General features: G+C 48.3%; 1 protein-coding gene across 1 annotated transcript in view; it reads left to right on the top strand.

Annotated features, from left to right (window-relative positions):
• Trpc7 (transient receptor potential cation channel subfamily C member 7) overlaps window positions 1–10,853 on the top strand; it is a 123,934-nt gene extending 113,081 nt beyond the window's left edge. The window contains exons 9-12 of the mRNA XM_048334241.1: window positions 1,297–1,518; window positions 2,049–2,129; window positions 7,980–8,055; window positions 10,684–10,853. Of these exons, the coding sequence (XP_048190198.1) occupies window positions 1,297–1,518; window positions 2,049–2,129; window positions 7,980–8,055; window positions 10,684–10,853 (549 nt within the window). The remainder of the gene's footprint in view (window positions 1–1,296; window positions 1,519–2,048; window positions 2,130–7,979; window positions 8,056–10,683) is intronic.
• Window positions 10,854–13,715: the final 2,862 nt, after the last annotated feature.

Raw genomic sequence — 13,715 nt, 5'->3', positions numbered from 1 at the left:
TAGAAGTTCAAAGATTCCATGCCTCTGAGCACACCCACTCAGCTCTCAGGAATGGACACCCATTCTCCATTATTATTCTGATTCCATCACTAGGGAAGAGAACCTGGGTGTAACAAGGCAGGGTCACACTTTGCGTCCCTTGGGTCATGTACACTGTATCTCTTGGCTCCCTGGAAGCACTCCAACCAGTAAGAAACACCCTTTTATATGAATACTTGGTTTTCCAAAATGGTAGCCAACGACCACTTGTAACTACGGAGCACCTGAAATGAGACTAGCTCACATAGACACGTGTGGTTGAGTCAAAGATTCACACTGGCTTTCCAAAACTGAGTAGGCCAAGCGAAAGGAAAGATTTATCAATACTAATTATTTTTTTGGTGGTCCTGAGGATTAAACCCAAGGTCTTGTGCATCCTAGGCACATGTATGCTCCCCGGGCAATACTCTGATTACTTACTGAAATAACACTGTGGATCCATTAAATTAGTGATACTACTGAAATGAATGCCACCTGTCCCACTTCACTTTTCATACTGTGGCTGGTAGAGCACTGAGACCTAACTTCAGGGGGTTCACCTTTGTGTCTTACAATGCAATCCTACTGGGTGTTGGCTCATACTGTATTCTCTAATAGAGAAATAAATACCCAGATGTTATGGGTAGTGGTGAATCTGCTAGTGGGACTGTAAAAATGAACAGATAACAAGATTAAGTGGTGGGGTGGAAGTCCTTTGGTAGGCTACATGTGGAATAGATGGGTTTAAAAAACACAACAGTGGAGAATATGGGAGAATGGCTTGCTCAGGCTGAGGCTTCTCCACCATGAATTCTAAGGTGTAGAGCTTCAAGAATGATTCAGGGGCTAGGCGCTAGTGGCTCACACCTGTCATCCCAGCTACTTAAGAGGCTGAGATCTGAGGCTTGTGGTTCAAAGCTAGCCCAGGGCAGGAAAGTCCATGAGACTCTTATTGCCAATGAACCACAAGAGAACCGGAAGTGGTGCTGTGACTCAAGTGGTACAGCACTAGCCTTGAGCAAAAGAGCCCAGGCCCTGAGTTCAAGCCCCACAACCAACAAAAAAAAAGAAAAGAAAAATTCAGGGATCTGGACTTAGTGAAAGGAAGCCTGATTATTATGCCAGCTATAGTGTGTGTGTGTGTGTGTGTGTGTGTGTATGTGTGTGTGCAACCACTCCCATAACTCCACCAGAGGTCTTCTCTCAGAACCTGCAGCCTGCATCTGCACTCCTCGTGGTGACCTTTGACCCTGTGCTGTTGACTCCCTTGTTCCACAGGAGGATGCAGACGTGGAATGGAAATTTGCCCGAGCAAAGCTCTGGCTGTCCTACTTTGATGAGGGAAGGACTCTACCTGCTCCTTTTAATCTAGTGCCAAGTCCTAAATCCTTTTATTATCTCATAATGAGAATCAAGATGTGCCTCATAAAACTCTGCAAATCTAAGGCCAAAAGCTGTGAAAACGACCTTGAAATGGGCATGCTGAATTCCAGATTCAGGGTAGGTAACGTCTGGGGACAGGGCTAGGAGGGAGCAGAGGGTGTGGGTGTTGATGTGGACGGCAGCCCCTGGGGGAACAGCTAGGAGGGCCTTCTCTGCAGAGTCTGCCTGGAGTACCAGATTTCCTGGGATAGGAACACTGCTGGGGACTTGGCAACATCTGAGCTTCGAGTCCCCAAGAGGAGGAAACCCCTTAATGGACTCCTGTGGGATCGCTCTTCTCAGAAGGCATATCTGGAAAAGGATCTATGAGAGAAAAGTTTCTCCTTGTCCTAGAGATTCTCCATTCTGGTTAGTGCAGGCCTAGAGGAATGACACCCAGGTAACATAGCTCGTGTGAGCCAGAGGACATCCTGTAGCCCCACTGAACACCTCCTGGAACTACAATTCCCAGAAAGAATATCATAGGAAGCTAGGCATCGGGGGAAAATCAACTTCCAGAAGGTTCTTCTGGAAGAAGCCCTATAGATGAATATCACTCATTCAAGTCTTGCCATGTGGGTATGTATGTGTGTTTTTTTTTCTTCCAGAAGACTCGCTATCAGGCGGGCATGAAGAATTCTGAAAACCTGACAGCAAATAACACCTTCAGCAAGCCCACAAGATACCAGGTGAGCACACTCCTCCCAAGCAGGAGAAGCAGCTGAACATTGCTGGGTGGGTCACCCTCCTAGAACATGGCTCCTTCATTCTGTCAGGGGCCCAATGACAAGAATTGATTGAATGTCTACTATACGCCACAGGCGCAGTTCCTAGCTTAGTCGCAGGTCCATGCTAGGAAGGGGGAGAGAGACAGAGAACAAGAGAAAACACAGGTAAAAGAGGTGCCATCTGATTGAGAAAAGAGCCAAGAAGAAAAGAACAGGGCTCAGAAGTGGAGATAAACCAGAGAGTCCCTGCTTTAGAAGGATACCTTCATGGGGGGTGGGGGGAGGAGCAGCAGCTCTGGGGAACCTTCCAGAAAGATGAGGAGCATCCATCTGGAAAGGTCCCTGGGCAGAAGGCATGGTGGAGGTAAGAAGCAAGGCAGAGCCTGACCACTGCCAGGGATAGAGATTAAAGTCTTAAGTTCTCTAAGAAAGCCAACAACTAGATGGTAACTTCACTGAGGAGGGGGGATGGCCTTTACTTGGGTGTCAGAGGGATGGTGGAGAGTCAAGTGGACACTGTGGGCAGACAGCCAATGAGACCGGAAGTTGGGCTGGGCCGAGGGGAGGAAGCAGCAGTACCCTCATGGCTCTCCGGTAGGTATCTTTAGCAACCAGATGGATATTGGTGTCTGCATGGAGCTCCCTGCCTGGGCACTGGTGGCCTGCCAAGTCTGTGTGGTTGGAAAAATTAGAAAATGACCTTTGATGTTCGCAATCCTTGCTTGGCTCCTGGAAATCAGTGCCAAGTGTCTGTATCTGTTTGAACCAATTCCCAAGCTGGTGATAAATGGTAACCACAACTTATGGATGACAGAAGGACCAGCCGTTCTTTCCCTGCCTGACACTCTCCAGTGGTCTCCTGTTGTTCGGGGTTTTGTTGTTGTTTGTTTTGGGTGGTCCTAGGGTTGGACCTCAAGACCTCATGTATGCTAGACAGGTGCTCCACTTCTGAGTCATTGTGTCAGCCCTCTATTATTACCGTGTATGTGTGTGTGCATGTGTATATGTGTGTATTTATGACACCCCAGGGTTTGAACTCAGGAGCCTATGCTCTATCCTGCTTGCCTGACTAGTGTTCTAGCCCTTAAGCCATACCACCAACCTGGATTTTTGTTGATTCTGCCTGAGCTGGCTCCAATCCATCAGAGCTCAACCTTCTGAGTAGCTAAGAATACAGATGTGAGCCACAGGTACCCAGATTATACTACTTATTTTTCAGATTGATTTTTCTTCCTGTGAGGGGCCTACACCTAGATGCAAAGTTTTTAAAATTTCTTCCCTTTGTAGCTGGGATGACAGGCAAGCATCATCTCATCACATTCAGATTCTTCAGTGCCATGGATTTTTCTCCCAGCACTGATTTGCAATAGCGATCTTCCCATTCTCAGCTTCCAAGTAGCTAAGATTACAAATATGACCACGGATGCCTGGTTCATTTTGGTCAGTTCTTAACAGACATAAATTGGGAGCTGTCTTGGGCACCCTTTTGGACAGAGGTGAGGTGGTGCTGTGTTCTGGGGCCATGTCCCAGGGGGAACAATGACAGACGTTAACAGCTTCCAGACGCAGATCTCTAATTCAATCACTTCTTCTGTGTCTCAGAAGCTGGCACTGCAGCCGGAGGATTTAATTGCATCATTAAGAAACGACTCATTCCTCAAAGCACTTCCGGTTTTATCAGATGGCACAGGATAGAAACTGGCAAATCGCGCGTGTGTAATTGTGCACAAAATTGGGGCTGCCCAGTTTGATCTGCCTCAAGTTATTTTACAGCCCAAATCCTTTGGTCACTGGAAGGATTTTTCTTTCCTCTGCTTTTCTGAAAGAGGTATAGATTATCTGGGTCACAGAAAAGATAGAAAATCCTAATGGGTTAGGGCCAAATCTCTGCTGCTTTAGCACAGAGTCAGCTACTGAGATAAAGACTGATGATATGAGAATCTCCGGTACTGGAAAGGATGCAGGAGCCATTTCTGAATGGTCTCCCCAAGTGATCCAGCTTCTGCCTTTTATCATCAGGGACTAAATCCTTGCAGCCTCAAATCTCCCCGACACGCCTGGTACTGACAAAAATGGTCCTGGAGCAGCTTCAGGCTACTGATGACCTTGGAAGGCTTTGCTCACCTTGTATTTTGTGAATCCAGAGAGAGAAGCCCCAGGCTACATACTCAAATACATATTCAAATCACAGAAAAGAAGAAAGAAAAAAAACCTCAGCCAGCAGGCCTCACAGGGGTGGAGCTAAAGGGGCAGGAGTAGCAGTCTGCTGGGCCCTGCTAGGTGTTTTCCTGAGCCCTAAGGGGCAGCTGGAAACAAGCTAGACACCGCAGTAGGTGCATTCTTTGCATGGTACCAGGAGAAAGTGCTAGCAAACCTTCATGCCATTTCCACCATTTCCACCGAGGGAACTGACACTGTGGCCCAGGCTACACAAGGGGGTGAAATCCAGCTGGCTCTCATCACACCACATTGTTTAGGTGCTTGCCTGTCATCCCTCGCCACAGCACTGCCAAACCCTGCCTTGCCTGGCTTTGACAAATCTCCCCACAGTAAGATCTACCTGAGCCCTCCAACTGGGCCTGAGGAGAGAACAGCGAACAAGAGATGGCCCTGGTGCAACTCAGCCTTTGCCAGCAATGCAGGGGAAAGGGATGAACTGCACAGGGAACTGAGCATGGTGCCCCAGTTTCCTTGGACCCACTGGTGGCCTTCCAGATTGTATCCATCCCAAAACAGCTTCCTTATGTGTGAGAAATATGAGGAGCCTCTTGTATCCTCTCTGATACTCTCACTGATTGCATGGTAGGCCCCTCCCACCACCATAGTTCCTGTACATTCCCAAGATGGCAGAGCACTGTCCTTCATTCACACAAGTTAGGGAGCTTGCATCCTTCCTGTGTCTTCACAGGGCCTCCAGGATGGCGATTCTCTTTCCCGTGTCTGTTGTAAGCTCATCTACATTATGCAGCTCTTTGTCCTTAGGGAGAAGGCAGCTATAGACACTGTATACCTTGCTTTGCTTAGGTACTCAGGAATCTGACTTGTTATTTTTCATGAAACTCCTTTCTCACTTTTGTGATGTCCTTTCCAATCTGAACTCTGTACACATGAGACCAAACAATGGAACAAAATCAGGCTACTGGTGGATGACCTCCTCTCAAAGCTTCCTGTGACCTAACTGGCCAGTGCTGGAAACCCAGTGGTTCACCTGTCCATTCCCTGAGAGGCGTATTTCTTTGTGACGAAGTAAACAAGCCACATTCCAAATCAATTGTGGAATCTAGGCACAGTCCAGCACCCAAATAAAGCCCAATCTTCATGACACAGTATCTTCCCCCAGAAATCCATTGGGCTGTCTTCATTTATCACCATCTACATAGTCTTTGCTGTCAAGATCAAAGCTAATAGGAAAGACAACTTGTCTGTGCTCATTCTTCTATTCCGAGTCTAAGGGATGCTTGCTTGTCCACATGTTCCTCAGTTTCTCTGTTCCTGGGTCGTAAGGCTGCTTCCATTCAGATTCCATTCCACCAACTTCAGCCTACCATTTATGTCCCCTTCGTTGGCAGTCCTGGGTCACTCTGGTTGAATGAGGAATACTGCCTCCATGGTAGAAAGATGGTCTAGGCTCCCCTCCACCAGCAGCCGCCAGAAGCCTGCCGGCCTCTGGGAGTCCGGGCTGGGGAACTTTTGTGGCAACTGTTGGCTACCCATTGTGCAGCTCATTTGCATCCACTTGAGTCCTCTTCTGCCTGAGTATTGCTGCTAAATGTGCCCATCTCCACAGGAGCAGGGGCAGGGGTTAGACAAAAGTTCTTCTCTACAAGCCAAATGTAGTCTATGGAAGACCCAAAAGGAGACATTACAAAAGAACACATTTCCCCCCACTCCCTGGGAAGGTGGAAGTACCACATGTCTGTCTGCTCTAGGAAGCCGCTAGCCTCTGTGGCATCCATGTTAAATAGAACTTGAGGCTGTCTTCCAACCATTTTAGACTTTCAGTTAGGAGCACCAACAATCTTGCTCCTACAGATACTGAGATGGGGAGAAGCAGCCCAAGCCTTCTCTGAAGGGATGCTGGTTAATGAGCAATGCAACTCAGTCTCAGAACTATCTTGCCCTTGACCTAGCCCCAGCTCTGATTTCTAAATCTGCTGTTCCCTGCCTGTGTGACCTCGAGAAGTCACCTCCCTCTCTCCAGCCTGGGTGTCTTCACCTGTCAGTGGAGACAACTTGCATCTCACTGCACTTCAGCGAGGGTTCATTGCCTGGAAAAGGCCACACACTATAACTAGGTCTGGATATATGGTTCAAGTGGTAGAACACACCATGCAAGTGTGAGGCCCTGAGTTCATACCCTATTACAACCAAACCATAATCCACCTATTTTATAACAGAGTCCATGAACAGGAAAGCCTTTTATAAAATTTTTAAGCAAAGAGGAAGTGATTGAAAAGAAATAATTCACATAAAAACCAATAAGATAAAAATAAACTTTATCTCGATCCTTTTTAACTCAGGTCTGCCTGAGAATGTGCAGTAGAGGAACACTCCTGAATATTTTTTCATTCAGTGAGAATGACAGATACTTAGGTATGTGCAGGATGGTTGAAAACAACACTTGGTTTTGCTTCTCTGATTCAACATGGAAAGCACATCATTGATTCCCACAGTAAGGAGGTTATTGTAATGATGTATAAAACCTGCTTTAATGGATGGAAGAGGGATGTCCCTGGGAAATCCAGGGCTTTCACCACTGACTGCTAAACCTATGCTTCTTCCGAGAAGAAACAGGGAGGCGGCTTTTCTGTGAGGCACTCCTACACCCCCAAAATGCAGATCCTGGGAGGGGAGGAAGGTCATGCCAGTTTGAATGAGCTGCCTCAGGGTCATTGGTGAGAAAGGGAGAAAGACTGGGCCTAGCATGGGTAAAGTCTTACAATCTCAGTTCAGAGCTTCTGTCTCAGCCGTCTCCTCCATGAAGCAAATAGAGAACCATCCATTAGTTGGTGATAAAACCCAGGCAAACCCTCTCAGTCATTTTCCCTTCACCAGGCCACCCAGCCAACCTAAGACCCTGAAATCCCAGTTCCCTGGGCTGGTTTCTGGGCTTGTCTGTGACCTACCAGTTCTACTTGTGAGCAGGCGTCAAGGACAAGGAGGGCCAGCGTGGGGAAACCTGTCTTCTCTCTGTTGAACACTCATCTTTCCCCAGAGTCAACAGTCTCTGCTTCTAGAATATTTTTAAATCCTGTGATTTCTCAAGCACCCTGGAACAACTAGCTGGCAAAATCCAAAGTTCACCTCCTGCGGTCTTTCTTCCACTTGGCTCTATTCTTGGTGGCTCTTAAATGTTCATGCCTCATTTGCTTAAAGAACAGAGTGTATGTGCCTCGTGGAAGCTAAGGGCTGGGATCTGGGGCTCCCTGCATGACTGGCTGCTCAGGGCCAGGCCTGGGGGGATGGGGAGGGAGAGGGTCCTGCGAAGTGGTCTCTCCACCAACTCCCCAGAGGTCCAGCAACCACTACTTCCCAAACTTCAGGAGACTTGGCCTGCAGCCCTGACTCCCGCACAGGCCAGCCTCCTCTAGAGAATGGCACGCCTCTTGTGTTACATCCAAGAGGTCCTCCAGAGTTCTACCTAAGCTGACCTGCCAGGATGAACAACCGGGTTCCCCCACTAGGCGGGGCCCCCTCCAGAATGAGGGGCTGGAGTGCGGAGAGGGAAGCTTCGTGTGACATCTACACCTTGAAGATGGCGTCTGTGCTAGACCAAGACATCTCTAAGCCTTTTCTTGCTTCTCATTTCAGAAGATCATGAAACGGCTCATAAAAAGATATGTCCTGAAGGCCCAGGTGGACAGAGAAAACGACGAAGTCAACGAAGGTAAGCGAGGGCACTAAGAAAATGTTACGTTCTACAGGCTACAAGTCAGACCAGGGTCTCCAAGAGTGGAAACCACAGTGTGGTGGGAGTGATGTGCTTCTTTCTGGATATTCTTGGAAAGAATAAGTTCCCTTGTCTCCTTCAGTATAGGTAGAATTCATCTCCAGGAGAGGCAGGACTGAGGTCTCCATTTTCTTGAGAAGGCCTCCCTGAGTCGAAACCCAGAGGCCACTCTGTAATCTCTCCCTATGGTGCCATCCCTCGAGGCCAGCAGCTGAGTCTCCACCCCCAGGTGTTGCCCCTCTTCTGCCTTCCTTCTCCACCTTTAAGGCCTCAAGTGTTTAGACTGGCTTCCCATGGATAACCCAGGAAAGGTTCCTTATTTGAAGACCAGCTGATTGGCCTTAGTTCCCATTTGCCATGTCACATGGCCTATTCTCCCACAGAATGTGGGAGGTTAAGAAATGGACATGGAGGATGAGAATGCCACTGACCCTCCCTCAGTGACGGCTTCTCTGAGCTAGCCTTGCATTCCTGGAGTTCAGGAATCATCCCAAATCCTGGTCCCTGAACCTCACTCTGTGGGTGCACATACAGACAGGGTAGCTTGCATCCCATTTGCAGAGTCTGCCACTGACTTAGTTCCAGCCGACCCCATCTTGTCTCTGTTTCAAGTCCTCAGACTCTTGACAAGGAGTCATGTTCCTCTAACTATCCCACCGCCCCCCGCCCCAACCTAGGTACCAGGTACCCAATGATAGAAATGCAGATCCCCAGGCCATACCCACAGTTAATGAATCACAGAACCCCGATAGGTTATGGAGCTTGCATTATCAATAATAGCATCAAGCAACTTTCATACACCCTGAAGTTTTCCAAATCACCTTCTATTCACTGTTTGGGCCATTTTCCAGTCTATTTTAAGTAATTACACATAAGTTATAAAGCACACGATGTTATACCCAGTCATTAACTTCTTTTAGATTCCTAGAATAAATATGTGCCGCCCAGAAACAGCCTCCTCCATGACTAAATCACTCTACCTCCCCCTCAGCTTGAGCTACAGGGGTTACCCACACAGCCTGGCCACTGAGTAGAACTCAGCCTCACCTTGGGCCACCCGGGGTATACCCTGAAACTCAGGAAGGACCTCACGGGTTCCTGACTAGGGAATGAGCACTTGGCTACTACCCATTGCTACTTCTTGGTCTCTAACTTGACTGCCAGTCGTCACGCAAAACAGTGCCAAACAGCTCGTGGCCATGGCTGACATGAACAGAGCTGACAGGAGAAGGTGACAGGGAGTGCACAGGAGCAACACAGCTTGGACGGTGCTATAACGGGGGCGCCCAGCCGATACAAAGAAGAAGCTGATACAAAGAAGAGAGAGGTGTATGCATTTGCCCAAATAGATTAAGCTGGACCTTTATAACCTCCACGTTTTATGCAAAACCTACCTGGGAAACAGGTGAAAAATATTCCAAAGGCAGTGGGCTTCCATCTGAGTCAAGCCCAACTTTTAAGTATCAGAAAAGAACCTTTCTGTTTCCCTTTGTGGGTTAATAGGAAAGATTCTCCCAGCTCTGATCTACTCACTGGACTTCTAACCACATGGGTAAAAGTCTCCCGGGCACAGGTGGCTCAGGCCTATCATCCTAGCTATCCAGGAGGCCAAGATCTGAGGATTGCCTTTTGAAGCTAGGCCAGGCAGAAAAGTCTGTATTGGACTCATGTCCAATTAACCAGCAAAAGGTAGGAAGTGTGGCTCAAATGGTAAAGCACTAGCCTTGAGCCCAAAAGCTCAGGGACAGCACCCAGGCCCCAAGTTCAAGTCCCAGGACTGACAAACAAAAAAAAGTGCAATGGGGCTGGGGATATAGCCTAGTGGCAAGAGTGCCTGCCTCGGATACACGAGGCCCTAGGCTCGATTCCCCAGCACCACATATACAGAAAACGGCCAGAAGCGGCGTTGTGGCTCAAGTGGCAGAGTGCTAGCCTTGAGCGGGAAGAAGCCAGGGACAGTGCTCAGGCCCTGAGTCCAAGGCCCAGGACTGGCCAAAAAAAAAAAAAAAAGTGCAAGTCTGTATGTGGTGGTCCCTTGTTAGGGGAGGGGGGGCTATGTCAGTGAGGCCGTGTGGCTTCTCTAGGCTCAGGGGACCCCTTCCACCAGCCAACTCATTCCCAGGAAGCTGACAGGCTCTGTGGATGGATCCGATGTGCGGAACCATCCTCGCCAGCACTTGCGGTTTCCCTTCTCTGCAAATATTGACAGAGCCAAACAGAGCATCAGGAAAACAAATGTTCCAGTTAATGAGGGGGAATGGCTCAGTCTTGAAATCTGCTTTTAATGGCTTGGAGACCAACATTCTCAACGCCAGTCTGTGAAAGGAGCTTGAGACACAATACACAGCCCCGATCTCCTGAGGCTTCCCAGAAATGGAAGGAGGGGGTGGCAGATGGAAGATGAGGGTGTTGTTCAGTGGTGGGAAGATGGGTGGCACCTAAGTCAGACAGCTCCCTCCACCTCCACCACCACCACGTGACCTCCGGGGCAGGCTGGGCCTGTGTGCAGGGTGAGCCCTTCCTCCTATTTGCTTAGACTCAGCCAAATCTTATCTGTCTTTACAGGTGAGCTGAAGGAAATCAAACAAGATATCTCTAGCCTTCGCTACGAACTCCTCGAAGAAAAATCCCAAGCCACTGGCGAGCTGGCAGATCTGATCCAACAGCTCAGTGAGAAATTTGGAAAGAACTTAAACAAAGACCACCTGAGGGTGAACAGGGACAAGGACATTTAGCAGCCTGGCTGGGCCTCTGCTTTCTACCAGCATTCCAGGGCCAGGTGGGGTGCCTGCCGCCCCCACGGCCCTGCTGGAGATGGATCCCAGCCTGCTTCACCAGGACCCAAAAGGATCCACTGGCTGGAACTGGGCACACCCCTGACATCTCCAGCCCGGAGCTTGCCCGGACCAAAATCATTATGAAACTAAGATGTGGAGCAGGAAAAGTTCCCCAAGAGGAGGAAGTGCCCCCAACCACACATGAGAACTTCAGTCCAACCTCAGTGAGACATATCCTGTGGCCAGAGCAGGAAAAGGCCATCCTCCATGCACACATGCACACACACATGCGTGTGTGTGTGTGTGCATGTCCTCCCACTACACACAGGGCCGCAGCTCCAGCTGTGTCCTGGGAAATCGAACCTCCGCATCCCACAAGCCCCTTCTTCCCCTCTCCCCCTGACACCCGCCCACCCACCCACCTGCGCATCCAACCAACCAGAACCGGGAGGTAACCTGTGATCTCTTCTTAAGTGCCAGATGAGAACCCAGATAGCCTAATAGCAAATAGTTCTATTTGTTTATATAAAAGAAAAAAAAAGTTGAAAAAAATCCTAAATCAAAAACCGTACTGTAGGTAGCGCTGTTTAGAGAACAACAGAATCCAAATGATGTATTTTTACCTTTATTAAGATTATCTTGTATTTACTATTTTTACCTAAAATGGAAATAAAATTACCTCATATGAGCCCCGGGGGACCTCTGTGGACACACTGGGAGGGGGTGTTGGGGGAAGAGTACCCTGCACCCCACGTGACCTTTGGGACCTCAGGCCAGAGGTATCTTGGGAAGAGACTTGTGCACTGCCAAGACCCCATAAAAGGAGGTGGGGGGGGGGGCGTGTTTTTCACCACCCAGCCTCTCTTTCTATCCCCAGACTTAGCTGCCCCAGCCTTGCCAAGGTCAGAAAGGAGACAGGAAAAATGCAGTTTTCTCCCAGCCCTCCTCTGAGCTTGCCTGTAGTGTACATGTAGGAAAGAGGAGATGGGGTGTCAGCATATATGAGCCCCAAATCTCCTGTCTGTGCCAGGGGTCTACAGGTGAGGGAGAAGATCAGCCACCAGAGGGCGCCCATTCCCAAACAATGCCAGTACGGGAACACTAGCAAGGCCAGCTCATGAGACTGACCAGGGTTTTGGTGCACAGTAGGCTGTGCATGCACTCATTCCCTGAATCTTCACAACACTATAAGGAGGGTGCGTGTTGCAAATGCAGACACCTTGAAAATGCCCTGTAAGAAGGTGTGTGTGGGGGGGGAGAATCACACACACACACACACACACATACACACACATACATATGTGTATGTGTGTGTGTGTATAGGGAGCCCACAACATAGGATAGCTTGACTTAATTTTTCAACTTTACAATAGCATGAAAGTAATATGCATCCGATAGAAACCATACTTTCAATGTTGAGCTTTCCTGGGCTGTGGATACACAGTTTGACTACAACACTCCATAGTGAGCTGTCACCAGCGTTCTACATATGACATGGATACTTCATTATAAAACAGGCTTTGTTTTTGCCCACCTATAGGATAAGGTAAAAACCTGGGCTAAGCTAGGATGTACCATAGGTAAAATGTATTAAGTGCATTTTCTTTTGAATGCCGGTACTGGGGCTTTAACTTAAGGCTTTACCCTATCATTTAAGCCATACTTCCACTTCCAGCATTTTGCTAGTTAATTGGAGAGAAGAGTCTCTTGGATTTGCCTGCCTGGGCTGGCTTCTAATTTCAATCCTCCCATCTCAGCCTTCTGAATAGCAAGGGTTACAGGCATGAGCCACCCACACCTGACTTTAAATGCATTTTTTGTCTTACAATAATTTCAACTTAGGATGGGTTTATTGAGATGCAATGCCTCTCCATAAACCAAGGAGTTCTCTGCTGTATGGACTTGGAGAGAGAGTGAGTTTGTATTTCAAGATATCCAAGAAATGTATCTTTGGTAGCAAAGGTTCTTTGCTTAACTCGAAGAAAACAACAGATTAGATGCAGTTGCTAAACAGAAGTGGAGAGAGGGGTGGAAACACTATGACATTTGAGACAGTGCACCCTCCCTAAAGCTGGCTGCAGGCACTCTGCTCAGCTAATTGTTGGTATTAGCAATACAGGTTGTTTTGCCAAACTGGTACAATTTCTGGGATGGAAAAAAAAAAGTCAATGTTTGTTGGGTCCTTTCAACCAGGGAACATGTTGTGATGGAGTGCCATCTGTCCCACCATCCAAACAAGATGGCAGCATCTTGTTTGCCAGGCAGAGGTACCTCAGGCACAATAACTCTACAGGCATTAACTCGGGCCCAGAAGCTTCTAAGCTGAGGTCTAAAGGGAGATTATGGACAGACTTTGAAGAATCTGAGAGTATGGAAGTGTGCTCACCTTTGTGGGGCCACATCTCTGACTCCAATTCCTGCAGCTTTTCTCGGAGCCTGTGGAAGATGAGTGAATTCCTCATTGTCAGGTACTTACTTAGTCCCTGGCCAAGAAGAGTGCTGGGCCATGGGTGGGAGTAGAGACAGCTCCTTTCCAAGCCTGGACTCTGAATAGTGACACTGATAAGCTTTGTAGGAAGAGCAATTGATTTTCCCAGGGGACAAATTACCAATGCTTCCAGAAGATTTCCTTGCAGCTCTTACACTTATCTTCATCAGAATGCTAATCAACACTCCAGGGATACATTATTCACTTTCCCTATCTGCTTTCAACCAGAGGCAGTGGCCAGCCTCAATTTGAAATGGAGGGCACCCTCTTCCTACCAAACCTGTCTCTCCACGACCGAGAAAAACAAGGCTCGCTAACAAAAACATGGGGAG

This window comes from Perognathus longimembris, chromosome 25 (assembly GCF_023159225.1).
Source record: "Perognathus longimembris pacificus isolate PPM17 chromosome 25, ASM2315922v1, whole genome shotgun sequence".
Classification (NCBI taxonomy): domain Eukaryota; kingdom Metazoa; phylum Chordata; class Mammalia; order Rodentia; family Heteromyidae; genus Perognathus; species Perognathus longimembris.
This window is presented reverse-complemented; position numbering and strand designations above follow the sequence as displayed.